The 27,137-nt window shown below is 34.2% G+C and overlaps 1 protein-coding gene across 25 annotated transcripts in view; it reads left to right on the top strand.

Moving 5' to 3' along the window:
- RAPGEF2 (Rap guanine nucleotide exchange factor 2) overlaps positions 1 to 27,137 on the top strand; it is a 244,967-nt gene that overhangs the window by 179,775 nt on the left and 38,055 nt on the right. For 17 of the 25 annotated variants that reach the window (XM_014737932.3, XM_023636370.2, XM_014737931.3 and 14 more), the window contains 2 exons: positions 15,830 to 15,961; positions 24,387 to 24,564. In XM_014737932.3, the coding sequence (XP_014593418.1) occupies positions 15,830 to 15,961; positions 24,387 to 24,564 (310 nt within the window). Of the gene's footprint in view, positions 1 to 10,216; positions 10,283 to 15,829; positions 15,962 to 24,386; positions 24,565 to 27,137 lie in introns of all 25 variants that reach the window. The other 8 variants (XM_014737927.3, XM_070261427.1, XM_014737928.3 and 5 more) reach the window with 1 other exon arrangement.

Here is a 27,137-nt window from a genome sequence, read left to right as displayed (position 1 = left end):
CCCTTGGCTGATTATAATAAAATTCAAGGCCGTATATTCAGTTGCTCACTAGATATCTTGATGTGGATGTTGTCATCTCAGATTTGACATGGCCAAAACATAACTCCTGAGTGTTCTTCCAGCCACCACCAAAAATATAAACCCAAACAACCAACTGACCAGTCAACCAAATAGGCAACAAACTCTTACGGTCCTCCAGGTTTCCTCATCTCACTATCATTGGCATTACCATCTATTAAGATTTTGAAGCCCCAGACCTGTGAATTATCTTTGGTTCTTCAGGTTGCCCAAAACTTCATATTCTTCAGCAAGTCTTGTTTATTCTGCCCTACTTGTCATGAATTCATGCTCTTGTCTCCATCTCCATTATTATCATCCTGGTTGAAGCTACCGTCATCTTCTTACTTGGACTGTTCCAGTTGACTCCTAGTGTTCCCCTTATTTTTAATCTTGCCCTTCTCCACACCATTCTTTACATAGCAGCCCAATTTATCTTATAAAATATAAATCAGACCATTTCATTTCTTTTAACACTCTTCAGTAGCTGCCTATTGCATTTGGAATAAAATCTACACTCCCTACAAAGCCACGCATGAACTAGCTCAGGCTTGCTCTTCTTACCTCATCTTGTACTACTCTCCTTCCTGTCCTCTCCATGTCAGCTGCCTTGACCTTCCTTTTGTTCACTTAACAGACCAAGCCATGGAGTCTTTCGACTAGTTGTTTTGCCAGAATTCAATCTCTTGTGATCTTGATCCAGCTGACTCCTTGACTCTCAGATCTCAGGTATAGGAAGGTCTCCTGGCAGGTCCAGCCAAAGTAGCCACTCAGGCATTTCTATTACATCATAGTATTTTAATTCTCTGCCAAGAATTTATTATTATGTTTTTCTTGTTCTTGTTGTTATGTTTTTACTTTTTGTTGTTGTTTATGTTATGTCTTTCCCCATTGAAATGTAAGCCTCATGAGAGTAGGGACCTCATCTGTTAGATTCAGCAGTTTATCTGGACTGCCTAGGATATCCTTAACATGAAAGAGCCATTTAATAAATACTTACTAAATGTGTGAGAGATAAATTAATAAAAAGTACAAAAATTCAGATATAGGCAAATGTCATTAAGTTTAGAATTAGTAGTTAATTATTTTACCTTGGGAAGATTTTTTTTCCTGTGGTTAGACAAACTTAGATGAAACTGAATAGGCTATAAAGACTGAAGGCAATAAGGAGCCAGCAAACATCAACCACTGAATATTTACATTAGCAATCCTAATGAAAAATTAAGATTAACATTGTTTAGATCAGAATTTTGTTATAATAAGTCATGTGATTTTTTAGCATTTGCATAGAATATGGAAATAAATATTATTCACCTAAGCAGCAAAAAGTTTCTGATATAAGCTGCTTAGGAATTTTGGATGATATGAAGTTTTGGACACTCAGACATTTTACTTAGAAAGAATATTACTATGGATTATATTGAAGATCAAGCTATCTTTGAAGGCTTTTAATATAATTCAGCGCCAAAAAGCAGGTAAAGGTACTTGCTTGTGGCTTTAAGTGATGGGACCTTGATCATGTACCATTATGAAAGTTATATGCTTCTCTAAGAGCAGTCATTGTTTTAATATATATATATCATAGAATTGAGGTTAAAATTAATCCTATGTTAATTTTGGTTTATATAATATAATAAATCATTAATGAATTCCAAATTACTTTTCCCTTTTAGTATTTTTGTTTTCTTCAGAATACTTATTTAAAGTATTAGCGCTACAATAATGTTGTAGGAAACTTGTAAATTATTCAAATTAATTTTTTTTCTATTACATAAAAGTAGGATCTGGATTCTCGTTTTAGCAGTGCCATAGCTAGTTCACCTTTCTTGACATCAGATCCCACAATTGTGAAATAAGGATATTTTGCTAAATGAATCCCTAAAAATCCTTCCAGATCTATCATTGTACTTTTATACAAAAACTTGCATTTGCATAATGTTTTGTATTACTAGAATTCTTTCACATCTGTCCTCCATTCATTCTCACAACTCTCTTGTGAGGTGGGTAGGACAGACTTTGTTATATCTGTTCTACACTAGTGAGGAAATTGAACTGCAAGGAATTAAAATGATTTTCTTGAGTCATACAGACAGTTTGGAACTAGCCATATCTTCTTTCTAGAATTTCATATTATCCTAATGCTAATCTCTGGTTAGGGACGTGGTCAAAATAAGTATATATTTTGATTAGGATATTTAATAAATTGTTATTCTATAATAATGTGAGTATTTTTATAATCTGACCCCTTGTTCCTTGGAAATTTGGTTAGGCACCCATATAACTTCTAAGAGGCCAGAACTAATTACTAAAGTATTATAGCAATCAGTGACACATAACTAATCACCTTTATGGTACTTTAAGTAGATAGAATTTTTATCTTTTGAATAAGTTGAACAGTTAATTATAGAAGCCCCTCTAAGTATCATCAGGTTAGGTTTTGAAATGACATTTTTAAGTTTGTTTGCTGTAGTCCAGATGGGATGCCTCACTCCATCCTAACTTCTCTTCCCACTTCCATTCTAATCCTTTAGAATCCATTCTCCCTCCCCAATGCCTCTGAAAGAATGATCTAAAACATAACTGGATCTTGTTAATTGCCTGTTTAAAAAGGCCTGTGGCTTCCTATTGCACTTAAAAAGCCTACTTTTTAGTAGGATTAGTTTGTATTACTCTGACCTCATTTGTACCACTTTCTCCCTCAACCATTCTCACTCTCTACCCTCCAGTCACCTTGAACTCCTTTCTGTTTCTTGAATATTCCTAGGTTCTTCCCACCTAGGGCCTTTGCCCTTGATATTCCTTCCGTCTGTAAAGCTCTCCCCCAGATCTTTGCTTTGCTGGATCCTTTGTATTTATTCCTCTCTCATCTCAAATGCTATTTTCTCAGAGCAGCCTTCCGAGGTTGCCCCATCTAAAATAGCCTCTCCATTCCCAACCATCACTGTCCATTACATTACCCTTGTTTTTTAGTATTGTCTTTATGGTACTTACTGATATCTATATTTATTTTATTTCTTGTTAGTTATCTCTTCTTTCCCCTTCCACTCTCAAGCCCCTCTTGCCTCCAGAAGTGTAAATTCCAGGGAGCAGGGACTTTGCCAATGCCAAGCATTGCCATATAACTAGCTCCTGTAACAACGCCTGGCTCATTGAAGTAGGTGAATAAATACTTGTTAAATAATTAAGTAGATGAATGAATCTTAGAATTCTGAGTAGCATTCAAAAACTCTTCATTTTCTAGGCTTCTCTGTTGGAATCTATAGATAGGAAGTCAAAAATTTTTGAATCTAGAAGTTTTGTCCTTAACTTTTTGTCCTGATTTCTAGGAAATCCAAACTAAATATATTGCTAAGTATAGTTACTGTTAGCCTAGGTTTAGTATAATTTCATCCTTCTCCTATGTCTTTTCATTTTATTCTGGCAATCCTACCTGTAAACGCTGGTGGAAAAGGGGTGAATATAGAATTGGAAAGGGAGAGAACATTGAGATCAGACAGCCTTTGTTCAATTTCTCTCAACCTCAGCATCCTCAACTCTAAACGAGGGTTTGTAGTTCAATGATTTGTGTTTGTATTAAGTACGGACTATATTTTAGGCACTTTGTTTGAAGCAAGGGAAAGAGTGATGAAAAAGGCAGATATTTCCTTTTGAACTCATCTAGACAAAGCTTTGGACTGTTAAGTCAGCAACTACTGTAAAGTCTGGTTAAGTTCTGTGACAGGCAACATTCTAGGTGCCACAGGAACATCTTACGAGCACTTCTAACTCCAGGAGAAGAGTTCAGAGAATTACCTAGCCCTGGGGTGAAAGTGTTGTTCTAGGAGGAGGGCATAACAAAGATCCAGGAGAGAGATACAGAGTGTGACATTTTAAATAATCATGAATAGTTTGTGTATCTAGTACAGAGAATGAGAGGCAGAGAGGTTGTGAAAAGATCAAAAGGAGAAGATAATGGGTGCAGTGGTGAGGAGTGTAAACTTTTTCCTGAAGGTAAAGAGAGTCCACTAAAAGATTTTTGGCAGGGGATTGACATGATCAGGTGTGTACTTTTGTATTATCTTTTAAAAGTTTTACTCTGGCTGCAACATGGAGAAGAGATTGAAAGGGAAATAGATTGTTGCAAGAAGCAAGATAGGACAATGGCAGTGTATTGGAGTGAAGTGGGATGATGTTTATAAATCCCGTATCAGAGTGTTCCCAACACAGAGTGGGAGTTTGGTTAATTTTGTAAGTTCTTGTTTTTGCTGAACATGAATTAAGGCTATGTAACTTCTAGGTTATGGAAGTTAAACTGTTTATATCTAAAGATACTTTCAAGTTATTAGTATTTGCATGTGTGTGTGCACATGCACACACTAATGACACCACTGATTATATTAAACCTGTCATAAGGTTCCCTAAGTGTATTTTGATTAATGCTATTCTATTTCCCTGATTTAAACTTGGGATAATAAATTAATATGTATACACGTACACACGTAACAGAAAAGTTCAGAGAGAGTAGTTGAAGTTTAAGGAAAGTAAAAGCTTAATAGAGTGATAGAATACTAAATGTTGGTATTAATTTAGGAAGGATGTCCTTTCTAAGAGAGTTGCTCAATTGATTATGTAAATAAATCTTTGCAGATGACTGAGAAGGTCATGAAAAATGCTGGAGCATTGACAGAAGTGAGGGTATTAGGAAGGAGTCTTCTTATGAGGTAATGTGTGCTTGACTGTGTCTTAGTAATTCACACTATTCATTTGATGATATGGTGTCTAAAGTTTACCAGTCTAAACAACAAAAAAAAAAAGGCAAGATGAAGGCAAATGGAAAAGAAAAATCTATTAGACGTCTTGCAGTTTATGCAGTATATATTTCTGCTGGCCCTGGGCAATGAGGAATGCACCCCAAATATTCAGTCAGTTCTCCCATAGTGCCATTCAGACAGAGCTAAAGTGATAAAGTTATCTGGTGTGCCAGAGTTGACACATAAAGCCCTTGAAAATAAATGTTAAATGTCTTATCTTTGAAGTCCTTGGAAATAAATGCTAAAATGAGTATCTTTATCATTGAAGTAAAAGTAAAAACTGATGTACTATACACATAAAATTAATACCTACTATTACTACTATTTTTGTTAGTAACTTAAGAGGGATAACATATAATTATTTTTTGATTTAAAGAGTATTGTCTAGCTAAGGTGTAATACTTAGAAAAAGCAGCAGTTGTGGTAGCATTTGAAGGAAATCTAGAAATGACCTATTAGAGGTAAGATCTGAGATGTCATTTAAAAATAAGGTAGTTTCCTTTATGTGTGTGTTTCACACATATATAAGAGGAATGGGATGGGATTTCTCAGTAAATAACATTATATAGCCAATATACTCATAAACAATAACAGACACGGCTTCACAGTTGAGTCGCTACCCATGGTACATCCATCAAAATAAGCTATGATGCCCTTTTTTGTTGATGATCTCTTGATACAAGTTGTAATAAACATCTTTTTCTATTTGATTTATGTGGAATTACTATTAAATTTTTGTTATAACAAAAATAATACATATTCACATTAAAAACTTTAGAAAAAGTTTTAATTTCATGATGCAAACCATTGTGAGTGTTCAAAACCCCCACTGGCTTCCCAGCTCACTCAGAGTAAAATCCAAAATCATTACCACAGCTTTCCTTCATGATTTCACCATAGAATATCTCTGTCCTGATTCCCTCTGATCTTGTCAGAGCATGTACTCACCTGTCTATGCCTGAAACATGCCAAGGCCAAATCAGTCTCTCTTAATCTTTGCTGGATATACTATTTGTCACTACTTGACAATTTTCTTCATTATCCTTTTATTATTTTTCTCCACTTACTAGTTGTAAGATCCATGACAGCAGGGAGTTTATCTTACTGCTATATTTAGAAAACCTGGAACAGTGCCTTGCATACTGGTAAAGTGGATTTTTAATAAATGTGTCTGAGTGAATAAGTAAAGGAAATCTAATATTTATTTTATCCAAATTGCACACAATACTCTGAGGTCAGAATGTCATCAGAGCCCAAACTACTTCACCTTAAGGAATTTAGAATTTCATTGTGGAGGATTTTTCACAAATAGGTCACAAAAATGATCATAGTGTTTGTATGAGTTAAGATAATGCTGGCCGTTGTACCAAACCAGACAAAACATAATGGTTGAAACACAGAAGTTTATTTTTCCTTTGCGTAAAATCCAAAGCAAGTACTCTTGATGGGTGGACAGTTCTTCTCTAAGCAGTGATTCAGGGATCCAGGCCCCTCCATTTTGTGGCTTGGTTGGCTAAGCTTCAACACAAAGCTTCTATTGTCTTCCGACAGAGACTCTCTTGATGCAAGGGGAAAGATCATGGTGGGTTTGTGCAAGATTTTTACAAGTAGGGTGTAAAACTGGCATGTATCACTTCTGTTTGTTCATTCTCCAAAGGCTTGAACTCCATTATATTGTCACAGATGTAACTGTAAGGGAGATTGGGAAATGTGATCCAGCTGTGTTCACTGGAAGAGGAGGACATTGGTCAATAACTAGCCAGTCTTGGCCATTTTATGGTATTTTATTGTAGAGACCTAAGTACATTTGTGTTTGGATGTAAGGTCTTTTACAGCTTTTAAAGACTTAAAAATTACTTGCAGGTTGGGGCTGGCCCCGTGGCCGAGTGGTTAAGTTCGCGCGCTCCGCTGCAGGTGGCCCAATGTTTCGTTAGTTCGAATCCTGGGCGCGGACATGGCACTGCTCATCAGACCACGCTGAGGCAGCGTCCCACATGCCACAACTAGAAGGATCCACAACGAAGAATATACAACTATGTACTGGGGGGCTTTGGGGAGAAAAAGGAAAAAATAAAATCTTTAAAAAAAAAAAAGAGTTAAAAAAAAAATTACTTGCAGGTTAATGTTTTTAATTCTGTGTGAGGCTTTCTCCCCAAACCAACTGTTTATTTTTGTTCAAAAAGAAGGCAGCTTAGGATCCTCCATGGATCCCATAGGAATATTTTTTTCCTTGACTTTAAACATGCTTTTCCCTAGCTCCATACTCCCTTGAGCATTTGTACAGTGGGGATAATGAAGGGCAGTCCCTTTGGACCTCATCAGAGGTGTTGTCTAATTGGTCATAGAAACTGTCTTCTGATATTGCCAGCAGCTCCCACCCTCTCCAGGGACTGTTACTTCCATAGCACAAATCCCACTTGGTCCTGGAAAACAAGAGACTGACAACTCAAGTTTTAGTAACTGTAGAATATTATCAGTATTACCATATAGGTAGTCATAAATTTTGCTAAAAAATATATTTATTGAATTGTTTTTCCCATTAGAAAATGAAGCTATGGTTATTTTAGTGTAAGATTTCCTTAAGGCATTTACTGTTTAAATGAGACAGAAGACAGGTGCAAAGATTAGGTGAGAATATGGCCTCAAATAATAAATAAAGTCAGGGTCCAAAGTAAGAAGGGTATAAATTTTGGAGCTTGTAACTGGTGGACAAAGCACTGGAGCTGTTTGAGCTTCTCTTACTTCAGCAATTAAATGCCGCATCTGGGCTCTTTGTAAGTATTAGAACAAACAGACATCGAATATTCAGCACATTGCTCATTACATAGTACATGTCCCCGGAATAACGGCGGTAATTATTACTAACATGAAGAGAAAACATACAAAGGAGTTCGGGATTTAAATAGGTGAAATGCTACCTAGAAGATGATTTTTAAATTACTTGACTCAGTGCCAACAGTTACCATGTATTTTATTGAAAATTTCTTGGACTGAGTGATCTAAGAATTATTTTGGTATCCCTCATAGAAATGTGTGCTTTTCAGGTCAGTGGTTATTGACAGTTGCAAACAACAAATTGAAAAGGAAAAGGGATTATATGCTCTGTGTGTGTGTTTGAAGTGAGAATGGAGTGGCTGTCACTTGAAAACCATCATAAAATTGTGTTTCTTCATAGGCATGAGTACATTTCATTTGGCTATACATATATTAATCAACAACCTCAATATTTCTGTGGAAAATTATATAAATAGTTTGGATTGTTTTGTTTTAGGTCCCAGATAAACATTTTCATTTTGAAAAAATACAACCTTCTTTCAGACGACAAACTTTCAGTTGTTCTGATATTAATTATAGAACTGCTCTCAGTATGCCGGGTGTCTTTCTTTAAGGTGATGAAATTAATTGACAGGCTTATATCATTAACTAACTGTGTATGTGTGTGCATAAATTTTTTTCTGATTGTCAAATGTTAGGGAAATGATAAATAAGGCAAGGTTTTATTTCTGCAAAATTTAACTACTAGAAAAGGAGTTGCTTTCATCTGTTATAAGGTTCTCTCAATTTATTTTACCTTTTTTTTTGTAATACAAAAAAGTTCTTTTCAATAAGGAACATAAAGCTGAAATGACCTGAAGCAGTGCTAACTTGGAATGCTTATAAGGTCACGTGATAAAATTGATATAAAGGAGTAAATGAAGTTTTACGTTTTACACAGATTTAATAATGATTCCTGGATACACATATCTCAAAATTATAAGTACTGGATATTACCATAAACATTTTAAAGATTAGTTTAAAGTGAGAGTGAAGAATTATTTTAGATGAATATTTTCTGTGTAATTTTGAAATTGGTATGAGAAACTACATTAGTAAATTGATATGAGCAGCCATTTGGCCATTTCATCAAAATCCATGAGAGTTTCAAGTCAACTCATAAATTAAGAAATACACTGAAGTTTAATGCTTAAATGTGTGTGCTCCAGAGGTGGACCTCCAGGGCTGGGATCTCTGTCAGCCACCTTTTCGCTGTATGATCTTGGTGCAAATCACTTAACTTTTCAGTGTCTTAGTTTCCCTCTATCTAAAATGGTCGTAATGATACCTACTTCATAAGATTGTTGTCAGAATTAAATGAGCTAATATATATGCAAGTGCTTAGAACAGGGCCTGGCACATAGTAATGGTATATACATAATCTTCTTATTGCCTTTTCTTTGAGAAAAATAGGGCATAGCCTTACATTTTGGAATATATGGTACTTAGATCATACTTTCTCACTTTACTAGATTCCACTCTTATGTTTTGAAGTGAAGTTCATGTGGGTTTCCTTCTATTCAGTGCTTTATTTCAATATTCCAATAGTAAAACCTTTCTAAAAGTATTTGATTGAAAACATCAGTCATGTAACCGACAGCCTTTCAATCAATTTACTAGTTTTGATTGTTTATTTTCCTCATCAGGGCTCCTAAAGTGTTTTATTTGTGTTCAAGTTTGAACACAAATAAACCCTATTTACGAACCCCGTTTCATAAACGTAGGAATTAAATTTAGTTAGATTGTAATTTTCCCAGCTATAGCCAATGAAGTTTATGATTCATTTATGTGTTACTAACCCTAAAAAACATCTGGGTGGCCCTTCTGCCCTGGGCAGAGGGCTAGGTCACTACCACATTTCAGTAGCTATTTCTAACACATAAAAGTATATGTTTGACGGAAAGCCATGTGAAATATTCATGTATATAAGCTATATCTTAATCTCAAGTCCTCTCTGTTACAGCTCCCTCTAACACATTATTTTAATGTAGGAAAGTAGCTGGGAATTTTTTAAATAAAGCGTGAGCACACTTGCACTTTCCTTCCTACACAGTGCTGCTTCTGTTCAGACTGTCATCTAGAGGCAGTGTGCTCAGGATGGCAAGAAAAATGTTTTATGGTTAAACCACACCTAGTTGACAGCATGTGTCTAGGCCAAATACACGACTGTTTGGAGGTTTTTGCAGTCAAACAGAGTAAGACTGTACACACAAAAGCACAAACTCCCAAGCTGTTATCATTTTGAGAGAATTCTTAGCTATGAAAATTTGAGTGATTATAAAAGAGAGTAATCAGACTATAAGCATGTCATGACAATGAGGTTATTATTTACTTTGCAAAATTTAGTATAGTATTCTGAGCAGTATAAATATACTGCTGTATAAATATACTGAACAGTATAAATATAATTTATTTAAAATGTAATATATGGACTTTTTGGGGAATATATATAAGTAAACTACTATAATGGTAGTGTTAGGTATGACAATGTCAAAAATAAGTTAGTTTTTTTGTTTGTTTGTTTTTCATTGAATTTGAAAAATATCTGACCTAAGATGATGGAGGACCTTGGCTGGAAAAATGACAGAGAGAATGAAAAGGAAGAGCGAGGCATCTGTAAGGTAGATTCTATAGGTCACAATGATTATTTCGTTTAGTCATTGTATTACATTGTACTTATTTTATGGAAGAAACTAAGGTGCACAGAAGTTAATTAACTTGCTCAATGTTACCTGACTTATGAGGAAGTTGAACAGAAGATAACTCCGTGTATGTCTCACTTGAAGCTTATGTCTTTTGAGCCTGGCAGGAAGCTGGGAGAATGTAAACAATTCTTACACATTGTTAATTTTTTGGCAATTTTCTCCAGTGGATGTAAAGCAAATTTATGTAGAACCGTTACTATAAAACATAGTCAGATCAGTGTTTTTAACATCTACTTTATTTTAATGAGCAATATTATTATATTTATCAGTTTATTAAACTATTGTCTCATGACACTTTTGAGAAAACTTTGTTTCTTGCCTTAATATATATATTTATGAACAAGAGAAATTGTATATTGTGCAAAAATCTTTCTCTTTGCTTTGTGGAATACTGATGGATGAAATATTCAAGGATGACTGTTGGATCTAGAGCATATCTTAAGAGGGTATGAGGGAAGCAAAAGTTACTTCTAATGAATAATATTTAAGAGTCCAAATGTTTACTTTTTCTTGTGTTCTTAAAGAAATATGATTTAGAGAAATAAAAGTTGACCATATTGTAAAGTGTTCTTTAAAATGAGCTGTTAAATAATATTCCTGCCCATTCAAGCTGTATGTAGAAACGGGTCAGATAGTGTCAGGAAGAGTAGTATCTGAAAAGATCAGTAGTAAAAGAAAATCGATGTATGTGTTTGTGTACATGCAGAGAGAAAATATGAACTGTTTTTAAAACACAACTTGAGTTCTAAAGTGAGTAAGGGAATAGTGTCTGCAGATCGATGACTTTGGTCACTAAAGCCCTTTCTGGGAGTAGCTCACTAACCTGCTGGTATCTAATCTTAGATTCCAGCTACAGGAATTCTAGAGCTGGAAAGGACCTGTGTCTTACACAGAGTCTGGCAGGTGGTAATCTATAGCTAACACACTTCCGTAGTGATTTCTGTGTGCCAGGCCCCTCTTAAGTGCTTTATGCCCAGTCATTCCTTTAATCCTCCCAACACAGTTTTTTCAATAAATGATGAATGAATAGAAAATATAGGAGACTGCATTTTCACTGACACCTCAGAGAAAAATAGGAAATGTGTTCAGTAATAAACCAACTCTTCCTTGCAGAGCTTGAAAACATGAGCATAAAGAACACTCACAAAACTCCAGTGATAATATAGGGAAAAGAATATTCATTTGGATAAATTGTCAGTGATACATCTTAATATGAAGTTAGTTTTTAGTCACTAAGTGTGATATTTCACTTACCTTAGGTAGTGTTACTCAAGATAAGTTGCCAGGGAAGATTCAGTAGATTTCAACAATCACCCCAAACCTTGTGTATTCTGTTGTAACTATTTCTTGAAATAAAGTGATTCTAAGGTTACTTGGGGAAATTTTCAGTTAAATAAATTTCAACTGACGGCAGTATTTTTTTGTTTTTTATTTTGTTTTTTTAACTATTTCTCAGTGACCTTAAGTTCATAATAATACATTGTGGAACATGAATCTCTATTACATTTCCAGTAATATACCAACTCTTCCTTGTAGAGCTTGAAAACATGAACATAAAGCAGTCTTTTGGGGGGAGAGAAAGAAAGGGAAGAAGGGCAGCCACCCTAGTCTCTACTATGGTCATTATCACCACGTTGAAGAATTTTACCAATTCAACAAAGTATTTACTTAGTGCTGTCAGAGACTTCAAGGCATTCCATACTCATTGCATTTATGGTCAAAATGAGTTCATTTATTAGCTAGTAATTTTATAAATGCCAGTCATTAGATTAATTAATAAAGACTATCAAATGCCTATTCATATATGAGACTTCAGTATCTTTTGCACGACTTCTTGTTTAAAGCTAATTGGTGTAGCATCCCTGTTTCTCCCAGAAAAGGAAACAAAACAAGTTATTATACAATTGATATCCAGATTTTACAAAACTATGATTAATTTTAAATTTATGCTTACTTAATGCATTTAAGAATCCGATTTAAATATTACCTATGTTGTTTCTTATGTAGTTAGTAGTGTTTATGGTTAAACTATGATTCAATCATTTGCCTAATAGTAGTTTATTACAATTGTGATTCACAAGTACTATCTTTTTAGGAAAATTGGTTGCTTGATCCAGGAAAAATTTGAGTAGTATTACGTTCATATAAACAAATATTAAAATAAAAATATTTAAATGATAAGAAAAATGTAAGAGGTTCCTTTGAATAGCGTTCTTAATGCACTGCTGTGAAATATATTACTAAGATCAAAAGGTATAAAGTGTGTTATTCTCCTTTAATTTATTTATTATTTAATTTCATTCATATAATTACTCTGTATAGTCTCAGCTTCAAAAAATTTTCTTATTCTTTGTACAGAATTTCTGTTATAAATGGTGGCTAGAGTCACAAGATAATTCACAGCCCCATTTTAATCTGAAATTTAATTGAATAGCATACTGATAGTAATTTAGATAGACATTGGATCAAGCCTAGAAAAGTTTAGAATAAGTGAATCCTGTTGTCTGTGGCATATGTGCTCCTTTTTTGTATATTTTACTGAGACCATGAATTACTGTCTCCCTAGGGATTCTGTGTTATCCTATTGCCCTCTGGTTTAAACATGAGTGCCTGTACCAGTGTTTGCCCCTTGAATTCCAATCCCTGTATAGTTCATTTGCCTCTTAAAGACCCATTGTCCCTAAGCATGGGCTCAGGTCTCTATTCTCTTAGAGTGTTATGGCTGGGCCAAATGTATTTCAGACTCTTTTCCCTTATGGGAACAACTTCCACAACTTTTCCCATTCCATAACCTTGGCTGATGTGTATTGTCAATAAAGTTTAATCATGGTACTGTTATCCCAATCTATGGGGAAAAATTTCAAACTTTCTTAAACATGGCATCTATTCTAATATAAAGAAGTATTTAGTTAATACTAAATTGTGTGTGCATTTATTCTAAGTTTAATATAACATTATTTCATGTTGTTATGCAAAGAACATAGGTGGTGGTGGGGAGATAAAAACCATACTTAAAAAGCTATGTTTGATTTATTTTTCTATTATGCATAACACTTATTTCAGTGACTTTTTGGGTAGTAGATGTTGCATTTGGAATTGGGAATGTCTTGTTCGTCTTGATACTCCACGCCCCTCACAGAGTGTCTGATATCGCAGATCCTCAGTAAGCATTTATAGAATAGAATTGAACTCTTAAGAGTGAAAGCATTTCTCCTTCTCTCTGTAGGCAGTCTTTATAATTCTTGGGCTCATATAGCCATGTAATTCTGTATTTGTGGCTCTAAGTAGGAATAGATGAAGATTGTGGTATATAAAGGCTGGATCCACCTCTCTTCTGTTAGATATGGAGCTCTATGGCTCCTAGTACTTTCCACACGGGGAATTCTCAGTCAGGAAGGATGACTGGCTGATGAATACTGAAGTGGAGAGAGTCCTGTGAGACTTGAATAAATAATTGTTTAGTGAGTAAAAATTCATTAGATAGTTATATCTTCATTTGACATATTTAAGTTAATTTTTTAAAAAAAATCACACTGTGGCACATGTCAACATGAGTCATGTCTATGAAAGATAATCCATAGGAATCAGTTTATTTTTCTGTAATTACATGTATTGATTGATGCCTTTTAAAATCGCTGAGCCGTTGAGTAACATTTCCCCACTTGCTGTCTGTGGCGAATAACTGAATTAAATGGAAATGTGGCTAGGATGATGAAGGATGTTTATGCTGGCTTTGAACATATTATTTAATATCTGATATCTGTCGCTTAACTACATGTAAAATCATTGTCATTAACACATCTCTGTAAACTTCTGTCTTCAAATTGTTTCTGAAGGAATCTCGCGAATATTCCACTATTCTACATTATGAATAAAATACATAAAAATTCTCAATTTAGAGATATTTGCCTATATATTCCTTACAGGGAAACTGCTATTCTCCTAAATTTTATCTAATATTTCACATCTTCAATTATCAGTTTTTTAAAAACACTCTTAGTGAGATATGTCATATTTGCAATGATTTCACACATTTCAATAAACATCTCACTTCTCTGAGCTCCTCCCTCATATGTTTATCCATTTACTTGGCATCTGATAATATGCCCCCCTAATGAATTTGTGTTTGAATCTTTTCATTGTATACTTTATCTCCCATGAAGTTAAAAAGTCTTATTTCTGTACAAATTGTATTAAATATTAAATATCATAATCCGTCGAATCAGGTCTGAATGACTGTGGGATATAAATACATTTTGCCTCTTTGTTTGGAACTTTGAGGTAGCAGAACCCATTGGTCATTGTCATAACCCTGAATCGGCTCCCTGTAAAGCTTATTCTAAACTACGGAATGGCATCTTCTTTTTCAAAGGGGAGAAGGGATGAGGGTCAAAGGAGAGAAGGGAATGTTGCTAAGGTAAACTCTTATTTAAGTTTTATTTTAACAGTTAGTCTTTATTATTATTCAACAGCTAAATAAGATCAATATGCAGGCAGGAAAGAAGGAATGTTATCAGTATTGCATGATGTCAGTTAGCACATGTTTTGAAATGTCCTGTATGTTATTGGCCAGTGTATAATGTGATATTATAGATAAATAGTGCCCTTTTCTTAATTCAAAAGAATTGGTAATAACATATGAGTGTAAGATTCTTAAGGGCAATTTTTCTTAGTGTCTCATTCACTGACTAGCACGTAGTAAGAGGAAAAGGGCTCAGTAAATATTTGTATGAATGTGTCCTTTTTCAATGCGTTTTCTCTGCTATATGGGGGAGTGGTAGAAGCACTTCAGGGATGTGTAGTGAGTGAATCTGTTCAGTAGAGGCTATTTTTATTTAAGACTTTAAACACAAGTAAGTAGAAAATTGATATTTAGGTGTATGTGTATAGACAGGTAAATGTTGTCTATAACTTTCTCAATTCTAAGTTGCTTGAGGGCATTCTTTCCTCTGTTTTCTCCATAGAGCCTAGCACAGTTTCTTGAATAACAATACACTTCGTCAATTCTAAGATGCCCCTTTTTTTTTCCCTTTAAACATCATTTGGGCATATAAGAACCTCAAATCTGTTTTCTTATTTAAGGTGTTTCTTGCTACAAAGTTGCATTTGTGATGGCTAACAAATAGTAGTAGACTAATTTGCTCATTGGTGTGTAATTTGAAAATTGTAGCTCACTGAGTTAAATGCTCACCCAAGTTCATCTTAACCACCCAACCCACCTATTTAAGCATTGAATTTAGTATTATTTAAGGTTCATTGAATGCCCATAAACTTAAAAAAAATTATTTTATGATTTGGGTTAATAGGACAGTATTTAGTAATTTGTGAACTTGAAAAATAAGGATCTTTCCTAATAATATTTTTGGCTAAATGGTGTGGGGTAGAGCATAATATAATTTTTAAATGTCTTATTGGAGTTCTTGATTCAAATTGTAATCCTAGTTTTTCCTGCTCCTTCCATAGCTTCCTGCAGATTTCACAAAGCTACACCTTACTGATAGTCTCCACCCACAGGTGACCCACGTTTCTTCTAGCCATTCAGGATGTAGTATCACTAGTGATTCTGGAAGCAGCAGTCTTTCTGATATCTACCAGGTAAGAAGGTGTTTTCCTTGTCATTTGCTTCATTTTCCTGTATTCCAAGGAGTTTTATGATTCTTAATTGATAGCATCTATAAAGTAAATATATGTGTATATTATATGTGCATATACATGTACAGAAAATGTTAATGTTTATGCTTCATACAGACATGTAGTACCTTATATGTTTGTTTTAGGAAGTAGAACTACTGTCTAATTGTATTTGCCTCTGCTATTACCGGTTGTCAGAAATTTAAATAGAGTCATTACAATGGAAATATTTCTCTTGACTTGAAATATTTTATTAATTTTACTAAAGATATATTAGGCTTATGACTCTTTCTTGACTAAAACTCTAGGGGAAACTGCAGCATTATCTGTTTATAGTAAGTTTTTCTTATTAAAGTCTTGAGTATGACAAAAGAGAAGAGATTATTAAGATTGGATCATTCAATTGTTTTTCTTGTATTTTTAAAATTACCTATAGATTAGTTATGTGTTTAAATTCTTATTATACTGATGGATAGAAAAAAACTAAACTACTGGGGCTGGCCTTGCGGCCGAGTGGTTAAATTTGCGCTCTGCTGCAGGCGGCCCAGTGTTTCGTTGGTTCGAATCCTGGGTGCGGACATGGCACTGCTCATCAAACCACGCTGAGGCAGCGTCCCACATGCCACAACTAGAAGGACCCACAACGAAGAATATACAACTATGTACCGGGGGGCTTTGGGGAGAAAAAGGAAAAAATAAAATCTTTAAAAAAAATTTAAAAAAAAGGAAAAGAAAAAGCTAAACTATGGAATTCCAGAAATGTTTTAAAAGCAAAGTAATTTTAATTAAGGAATAGTTCACTGGCTTAGAAATGCAAATTTAGGCAAATTGACTAAAATATGCAATAAAAGGTCCTTTTTTGGGATCTTTAAATATATAATACTTCTATGGGATTTTGGATGGTTTCAAACAAAAAGAACATAATACTCACTTTACAAAGTATAATTCTTGGCTTCTCAGGAATTGTGATATGAGGTGACCATAAAAGTACCTTTGTTTAGAAACATTACAGTGTTTCAGGATCATTGATGTATTCAGGCAGTGCTAAGTTTCTGTTTTTCAAAACAATTACTAAAAGTAACTAAACAGTTAGAATACCATCAGGGCAAAACATATTTGTTTAAGTCCTAAATTTAGTATATCTTAGAAAATTAATTTTATTTTAAGGAAATAATAGGTACATACTTTTCGATAATTCAGGGATGTTGTTGAGAGCTTATAGACTAATAATTGATAGCCACAAATGCAATTATTTGCAGATTCTTGGCTGATTAAAAATTTCTTTATTATTTTGGAATAAGAAATATAATTATCTGGCTCCTTAAAGTAACTTTTCAAATTTCTACTTTCATGCATTGTGTTAACTAAGTCTTTAGAAAGTAACCCTATTTTCAAATGTTAGAGGAGGAGAAGGTGGTGGATCAGAGGAAATTTACTCTCCTCTCCCATACCCCCTGCCTGTTTTCAGAAGTTGATTTTTTAATGTTTATTTGAGTACCCCTTATAATAGAACAATGAACAGTATAAATAAAAGCTATACTTTATCTTAACTGAAACATCATGATAGAGCCCTCGTCTTCTAAACTTTGAGGTGATTATACATTTTAAAGATCTGTATTGGGAACACAGCTTGAGGTTGTTGCAGTTATCACTGCTTTCTTCAAGTATCTACAACCTGAATGGAACTTCTAGAAGGCAAATTTATAATAAGAATGAAGTAAGTTGTTTATGTAATTTATTGAGACATATTCTGAGAATTCTAGCCTAATTATTTGTTATTACCTTGAGTAGGCTGGGGTAAGTTCATGAGGAAATCCTTGATGGTCCTTCTGCTGTCCCCAGCTACCATCAGAATGTCTGAGAATCCACAATGTGGGTGAGAATTCCAATTGCTCTGACTTGGCTGGAGCTTGCAGCCTGCAGTCTGACTTTATCCTGGGGTGTAGATTGAAAAGAAGATCCATCTTATGTATTTTGATTCATTTTAGTTGAGTTTCAAGGCTATTCACTTCAAACTTGATGACAGGCATATAACCTGTTAAATTTCTATCCTTCATAAGGAAAAATCCATAGGTATATCTAAGGATTTAATTATTGTCTATACAAAACTTAACTTTTAATAGGGAGATCCCCAATAGATCATTTCTATTATCTTTAAATCAGAAATTCTTGAGAAGAAATCTGACACATGCACCTGGTTCAGTGCCCAATCTTGTATTTGAATCCTCTACTACTCTCCTATCAGTCGAGCATCCAGTTTATTCTTGAACAATTCCAAGTCTGGGCACCTATCTCCCCTGGCAGCCCATCTAATCTTTGTACAATTCTGACTTAGGAGAAAGATGTCACAGTGAAGCGAGTATAAATGCTCATTAGATGGTCACTGAAGTTGAAGCTGAATGCTGTGTACAAGAGAGAAAAGAGTAGAGTAATTTTCTTGAGAGAATAAGAGGAGAGGAATTCAAGAGCAAAGTGGAATAACCAGCTTTAAGAAAAGAAACCCTCCTCTGTTTTAACAGGGACGGGTCATGGCAGGTTTGGAGTAGGGAATTTGGGAGTTGAGGGTGTTTCTGTGTGTTAGCTTCAATTTTCCTCTCTGAAGAGTTCATTTGCTGAGAGTGAGAGAGTTGGTGGATAGAGAGCCTTAAGAAGAGAGAAGTTTTGAAATAGTTTCAGAGAGTAGGACTAGAGCAAATTGACCAGAGCAATGGAGGCTCAGTTGAGTTGGTGCTCTCACATACAGACTGATTTCCCTCTGCCCTGTTAAGCAATTTTCTCCACAGTAAGCACAAAGAAAGCAAAGATTTGGCATCACACAGGACTGACGTTTTGTTCAATGAGTGTAACACAAAGACGAATGGAGCAACGTGCCAGGTTCTTTCTAACCGCAGAGCTTTGTTTTTGCATGCCTTCTGCCTGGAATGTTTTCTCCCAGCTTGATCCTTTTCTGCCTTCATTTTCAAATACTATCTTGTGTGAGAGTTCTTTCCTTATTATTCTCTGAAAAGTGGGTCCTACATTTTGGTTCCTTTCCTGACTAGTTCTTTTATTTAGACTTTAACTGAAACAATTATTACTTTCTTTGTTGTTCCATCTGCCTACTAGAATGACAGCTTCAAGAAGGCAGGGAACTTCTCTGTCTTGTCTCCATTTTCTCTCTAGAGCCTAATATAGAGCCTGGAAGTCGTAGGCATTCAGTAAAGATGTGTTGAATGAATGTGACTGAAATATTAGACTAGGGAATATAAGCTGGAGGTGTGAGAGCTAGACATAGAAGGTAGTAGAGTCTTGAAGACTGAAGATTATGCTTGACTTGAAAAAGGCATACCTTTGAAGCAGAAGGAAGCAATCTGAAAAGTAGGTGGTTGTTGGTGATAGAAAGCGAAATGCCTAAGTTGGTGATATGAGACAATGCAATTTCCAGCCATGAGTAGGTCCTGGTTAAATGGTATGATTATCAGAGCAGTGGCTTAGGTGGACTGGAAATAGTTGTATAAAAATAGATCGATCGATAGAACAGAAAGTTCAAGCAAAATGCAATTGATGTGTAAGGATGTAATATGTCATAGAGAAAAATTCACAAATCAATGAAGAAAGTGATGGATTCTTCAATAAATGACCTTTGGGGTGGGGGAGTCATTTTATAGTCTCACTGTATATCATAATTAAGATTAAATTCCAGATAAACTAAAGAGTTAGCAAACTCTTAATGGTATAATGAATGATCAAAAAATTTAATAATTAAAAGATCAATTGAGACAGATTTAAAGTCATCATGTAACTCACTTATGCAAATTAACAAGAAAAATATTCAGCTCACAATATAACAATATTCAAAGGACAAAAGTAGGTAATTGCAGAAGAGAACATGCAAATGTCTGTACCTGAAATAAAATATTTAAAATGTATTAGTAATTGAATATATGAGGATTTAAATATGAAACTATTTTTCCTATCAAATTAGCACAGACTTTCTTACTTAGAACAAATATTTGTAGACAGACATTCTACACCTATTAGGATTATAATTTTTGGAAAGAAACCTAGCAATTTACATTAAGAGCTTGAAAGAACTGTTCCTTTCTGTTAGGCATATGTGTATATATTTTTAAAGCCTATATTGAAATAAAGAACATTGATAGTGTAGAATTAGTAACAGCATAAATTATGATACACAAGGTAGACTTAATGCAGGCATCAGATTATTTTCAAATGTATTTTCATACTTTCTACATATATATGGTTTTGTCTGCAGTTCCTACTCACTTTGTTGTCTCAGTAAATTAATATCAGCATTAGCATTCAATATAACTTTCTAGCGTAAATTTAGTTGGAGTCTGACTTAGGAGTTATTTGGGTTAAATATGTATGTTTGAAATTCTGCACAAAATGTATTTACATCAAGAATACTTGTTAGGCAACCCTCTTAAACATAGGGATATGTGTAGGATATTTAGTAAGCAAAAAGGTTTTTTGTAAATGCTTTTGAAGTACTTAATGATAAAATGTCTAGTAGTAATTTTATTTTTGTTTTTGTTAAATTAACACTTCACTAGAGCTTTATGGCATTTAATATTTCCTGAGTTTGTTCATTTTTTGATATCCTTTAAAAAATGCAAAATAAACTGGTTTAAGAACTGTATTTATAACAAGACAATATATGTAGTCCCTCGTGATTTAAATAAATCATAGAGCTTTCAGCATCGATCTGAGAATATGACTAGTTTTTTGGAGAATATTACTATTTAACTATAATGTGCACTTAAATCTATGTTAGGTTATACATGTGGAAGGTGAATTAATTTAGGACAGGATTATTAGCCTAACTGAAACATATAAGCCTTTCTTCTTGCTCCTGAGACAAATATAATCAAAAACCTTTTAAATATAAAGTGTCTATGTACGTATCTTTATTTAGAATAAAAGGATTTAAAGATTAGCGTTAATCTTAGTAATATTGTAGTTTGGAGGAAGCCAAAAAATAGCAAGTGTTTTGTTTATGTTTATATGCAAATATATGTTTTTAAACATTTGATGTTTTCTGACTTAGAAAGCAGAAAACATTTTATTACTTTATTATATTTTAACTGTTTTCTTTATGAAGACAGTTTATTGAGAAAACTGGGCAAAGTGTTTAGTAGTTTGTGTTGGTCAGACCTGATTTTGAGTCCTGGCACAATTACTAGGTTTTGTCTTGTTTTGTTTACACTGAAGAATTTTTTTAATTTCCCCTAGTGTTTTCTCATCTGAAAAACAGGGGTGATAATCTTAATTTGCTGAATTGATATGAAAATTTATTATATATTAAAAGCATCAAATAAGTAGTCATTTAATGTAAGGATCACTGTTTTTATAATTATTGTATGAGCCATTTAGCCAGAATTTAATGGGTGCAGTTCGCCTGAGAAAAATTTTTTACAGTATGTAAGAGGTTGGAGTGTTTAACAGAATTTTGGGTTTTTTGACAAATTCTGCCAATGTAAATTATATGCAAGCTTATTGCTGGAATGGGGAGAGGTAAATATATGCAAGTCCTGAGATGAAAAATGTGTCCTCTTGAGGAAGGGACTTTTGATGTAGCCTATAACTGGCTTTCTTTTCTCTTATTTGATCCATAAACAGTCTTATGAATGGCAAGATGTAACTCCAGTTTATTGATGATAAAACTCCTTTCATAGAGGTAAAGTGGCTTTATGCTAAAGTCACTTAATGGTAAAGCTGAGATTTGAACTACTAACCTCTGGGTTTGTCTGTTCATTCAGCGAATATAAATTCAGTAACACTAGGTTCCAGGCACTCCTTACAAGTCTAGTGTGCTTCTCCTACGGACCAGGTGGTGTTCATTAAACTTAATTCCACTGAGTCTGTACACATCTCATTATTCATGAGAAAGTGGTATTATGAATTTAGTAGATTCCTAAAAAATTGTTTATCAAGTTCTATTGAAAGTGTATTATTAAAAGATATTCTGTAGTATTTTAAAATAAAGTGGATATTTATTTTGAATAAAAATAATCTTCTAAGTAATTTGTTTAGTGAATGTTATTTATGAATAGTTGCTTTCTTAAAGATGGAATTCATGTAACAGATGGAAAACAACTAATGATCGTTTACACAAATAAGGTTTAGGGTTCAGTTTTGGAGAGATTAATCCACTTCACATTTGGAAGTCTTTTCGTTCTTCTTAAGACTTAAATATAGTTTATATAAATGATAGTAGTGAATCTTTGGGTTGGTATAAAATATCTTTTTCATCTCTTACCATATGTTAGAAGTTTAAAAATTAAAAACATTAAGTTCTATGACTATATTATTTAAAGAGTTTTTGGTTTTTGATTTTATTTCTGTCTTCAGTAGTGCTCCTTCTTCACTCTAGGCTAATATTAAAGAATGTGTGTATAGAGGACTGATTACATGTATATTTGAAAATATAAGGTGATGAATAATAATCTGCAATGTTAAGATGAAACTGAGGTGAAAATGTAATCATAGCAAGCATTAGCAAATTGTCACATTTCTAGACTTCAGAACTAAGGTGATGATAGCAATGTTGGCCTAGTTTCTCTGATCATAGCCTTGGCACACTACATCACATCGAGTTCTACTTCAGTTTCATTCTGGAATCTAGAGACAATTCTGTCAATTCTGAATTTAAGTTGGAGATGTGTTTCTGAGCGTGCCACAATTAATTCTCCCTGCCTCAGCCGTGAGGCCTTATTGCTCTCCCACCTGGAGCACCTTTACTCATAATTGCTCATAATAAATGCTAAGCAATAGCATTTACTAAGGCCATTGTTTAAAGAGCTTTTGTAGACATTAGGTTTTTCATTTTCACTTATTCTGTCTTCTTTAAATATTTTGACTTCACTTATTTTCCCCTTAGTTTTTTCTTATAATGTTATGTACTTTAGTTCAGGAAATGGTATCTGAAGAACTGAAAATGTGATTAAAATTCTTTTTGTTAAACTTCAGAAAATATTAACATGTGCTTATATTGCTTCAAAATGTGGGATTAAATCTTGTGTTCTATAATATAAACCAAGACTTTAGAAAGGTGAGATTTTGTTGATAAAAAAATAATGCAATTTATTTTTTAAAAATATTGACTTAAACTAAATTATAGAAAAAGTATAGATCCTTATATAGGTCACATTCGTATGTAAGTATCTATCATAGACAGATTAGGATGTGGTTAAGACTCTGGAGCCAGAATTGCTGTTTCTAATCTTGATTCCACAATTCATCATTAGCATAACCTTTGAAAAATATTTTCTCTTTACTTAAATGTTTGGAGAATAATAAAAGTTAATAATGGCACTTACTTCATAGGATTGTTTTAAGGATCAAATGGGTTAATATATAGAAAGCACTTAGAGCAGTTCCCCAGCACATTGTAAGCATTCAGTGTTAACTTATTATTATTATTATCAGGTTCAACATTTTATGTTTTAATCTCCCATATTTTTCATCTGTATTTGCCTATTATTAAAAATACGATGTCCTTATTGTCTTTGAAAATCATGTGGGTTATGAGTTATTTGAAGTTGGTAAATTTATAATATATGTCTTCTACAAAGGTAACAGTTTTATAATAAAATGCTTTCAAGAGTTTATTTCATCTGGAAAAACACATTTGTGGTGTTCAAGATTGATGTAGTTAATATTTAATTGAATTCATTTTTACTATGATTAAGCGGTTAGTGAATTCTGTGTATATAATGTCAAACAAGGCCAATATGATTATACATATTGTTGAGATGAAAATCACAAAAGGCAATAGAATGACCTAAAAAGGATAACTGTTCTAGGCTTGAGATAAAGAAAAGAGACCATTTTGAAATTTATGACTCTAATCAATAATCAAACTAATTGTTAATGTTTTGTTTGCGTATTGATCATGTTACCTTTAATTTGTGATTCACTTTTCCTTAAAGACTGTCTAATAGGAGAGAAGTGGTTCAGTCTTCTTGGCATTAATAAATCCACACCTCATTTGGGGAAGGAATTGCTTAGAACCAGTTGTCACCCTTATGCTCTTAGCTTAAGCCATTCTCTTTGAAAAATGGAGTGAAAACAAATACTACCTTTTTCTTCTTTATTCTACTGTTTCAAATGCCATATGACAGCTCAGATAAGAAGTTAAAGTTATTGAGATAAAATCATTAATCCTAACTAAAAATTTAATAGGAGATAAAATCACTCATGGTTTGTTGAAGTAATTCTTTTACATAATGCCTGGTGCATAAATATTTGTTGATATTGAATACATGTAACTTAGTTACAGAAAAATTAACATAACACAAATTTACTATTTCAAACGACTTATTTCTTTTCGATACAAAAGATTTATTTAAAACAGTTAAAAAAATTTTTTTTGGTTCATTTTAAGGCCACAGAAAGTGAGGCTGGTGATATGGACCTGAGTGGGTTGCCAGAAACAGCAGTGGATTCTGAGGACGATGATGATGAAGAAGACATTGAGAGGGCATCAGATCCTCTGATGAGCAGGGACATTGTGAGAGACTGCCTGGAGAAGGACCCAATTGACAGGACAGATGATGACATTGGTGAGTTTAGTTGAGAAAATGAATTAAAGAACAATTTAAAATATTTAGAGGTAAAATTGTGTGATATAATATGGCCCAAGAATAGTGGGCTTTAAAAAGCCATTAATACATAAATTTCCTTTATATAAACAGTAACATTTGTTGAAAAAAATTTGAAAAAATCAATTTTACTACATCAATACCTTCAAGAGTCTACAAATAATAAAACTTCCTAATAAAATCCTTCCACATGAGCTCTTTCTTAGCTTACTTTATGACAAAGAAAAATTAAAATAGTCTTCCTAACAATATTACTTCCATTATTTTTCTTGTGAGCATCATCCCTATTAAGCTCGTGTTTTCTGTATGTAAACATTAGTCAAGGGGCAGTTGGCCAAAACTGTCTTGTAAATGAATTTGCTCCTATTCTGGCTCCATATGAAGATGTGACTGAGTGGAAGAAGATAGCAAAATGTCAAGTTAGCAGCATATGAGCTGTGGGGGGTTGAGACTTTATTTAGATGCACCCTGAGGTTAAAAATCTAAGCGGCTTAGTATCCATTTCCCCATCCTTGAGATTCCCTTTGCCTACCATTGCCATCAGAGCAAGAGTTGATTGTGTGTAGTAATGGTTTAGTGCTTGAGTATGTCTTCCACACTCTGGCTTCTTCCTTAGAATACTGGCAGTGAGAGCAATTTCTGTTGAGAGTCACCCCCCTACCACAGGTTGAGAATCTCTAACCCTTGCTTGAGCCTGGATTATCTGTTCTACTGCTCCTCTAGCTCTGTTTGAGTCAATATGTATTTGAAGAGAAATTCAAGGAACTGAATCTATTTGCATTAGATATAGGGCAGTATGGACATAATTATGAGCGGCTTGTTGCATGTGTTTTGAGGGAGACAAACATTATATATAAGGAAAAATTCATACCACTTAACCTACATACATAGGCTAGAAAATCAAGGATGAAAAACCAAAACCTTGGATTAGATATTTAAAATATAATTAAAGTCATTTATAGGAATTGCTGACTATTTATGGATGAATATCATGTGGTGGTAACCATTCATTCATTCAGCTAATGTGACTGAGCATTTTTCTAGGTCCTGGCAACTCAGTGGGGAACAAGGTAGATGAGGTCCTTGCTCTACTGCAATCTGAAGAATTAAGTGGGGATTAAGGATGATGGAGGTCGGGGAGTGGACTGAGCAGGAGCCTATTTTAAGAAGGAAGGGCTGGAAATGCCCCTTTAAGAGGCTCAGACCTGAATGAAGTGAAAAAGGGGAGTCAGCTGTCCCTATGGCCACCAGTACAGAAATTTGTTCTGTATTAACCCTTTCTGGATAATTAACTTCTAGATTTCTGCTAGAGTTAGGGATTTAACTGTTTCTCAAATTCCCATCCCTGATTCCTCATTATTTTAGCCCATTTCCTACTTCATCACCTCCATTCCCCATTCTAAGGGTACTGGTAGTTCATAAGTCTTTTAGGAGTTCTACAGCATAAATTGGAGTGGTTCCGTTTCACCCTCTGAAAACGTGGGGTTTCACTTTCTTATGTCTGATACCACATGTTCATTTGATTTCCAGTGTCCAAAATTGTATTTCACTCTCCCATTTTCTTTGTCCTTGCCAACTTCTTTTTAAAAATATATTTATTATAGGGGCCGGCCCCATGGCCGAGTGGTTAAGCTCGCACACTCCGCTTTGGTGGACCAGTGTTTTGCTGGTTCGAATCCTGGGCGTGGACATGGCACTGCTCATCAGGCCATGCTGAGGCAGCATCCCACATGCCACAACTAGAAGGACCCACAACTGAAAATACACAGCTATGTGCTAGGGGCTTTGGGGAGAAAAAGGAAAAATAAAATCTTTAAAAAAATTAAAAATATATATGTATATATTTATTGTAGGTCTTTTTTTTTTGGTTAGGGAGATTTGGCCCTGAGCTAGCATCTGTGCCAAAATTCCTCTATTTTGTATGTGGGATGCTGCCACGGCATGGCTTGATGAGCAATGTGGAGGTCTGCACCTGGGATCCAAAACTGTGAACCGTGGGCTGCCGAAGCGGAACGCATGAACCTAACCACTATGCAACCAGGCCAGCCCCATCTTTGTTGTAGTTTTAAAGAGAAAATGAAATTCAAAGTGTGTTCAATTTGACATCTTAATCCAGAACCTTTCCTCATAGGTTTACTTTTTTTAAACTAGATTGAACAATGCTTATAAAGAGATTAATGTGGAAGTTATTTTGTAAGCTAATGTATTTTCTCTTTTGAATATGTTCATTTTCGTATGGTTATGGAAGAAGATGATTACTAAAATATGTGTAGCATGACATTCCTGAAAATTTAAGACTTTTACTTCATATCTGAAAAGGTTTCCTTCCCAGAATTTCTGGAAAGCAAGAGCTATGATGATTCCTACAAATGAATACACAGAACTCTTCAGCTCTTCTGCTGTCACTCTTGTTAAATCTAACTCATCCTCCTGTATTTAGTTAAAACCAGACAGCTTTCATATGAACTATATAAACATCTGTATAATTGATGCTTTCTCCAGATGCCTCTCTTGCTGACCACCTTCCTCCACCT

Source organism: Equus caballus, chromosome 2, assembly GCF_041296265.1.
Source record: "Equus caballus isolate H_3958 breed thoroughbred chromosome 2, TB-T2T, whole genome shotgun sequence".
Taxonomy (NCBI): Eukaryota; Metazoa; Chordata; class Mammalia; order Perissodactyla; family Equidae; genus Equus; species Equus caballus.
Note: the sequence above shows the minus strand (reverse complement) of the source record. Positions and strands in the feature narration are given on the sequence as shown.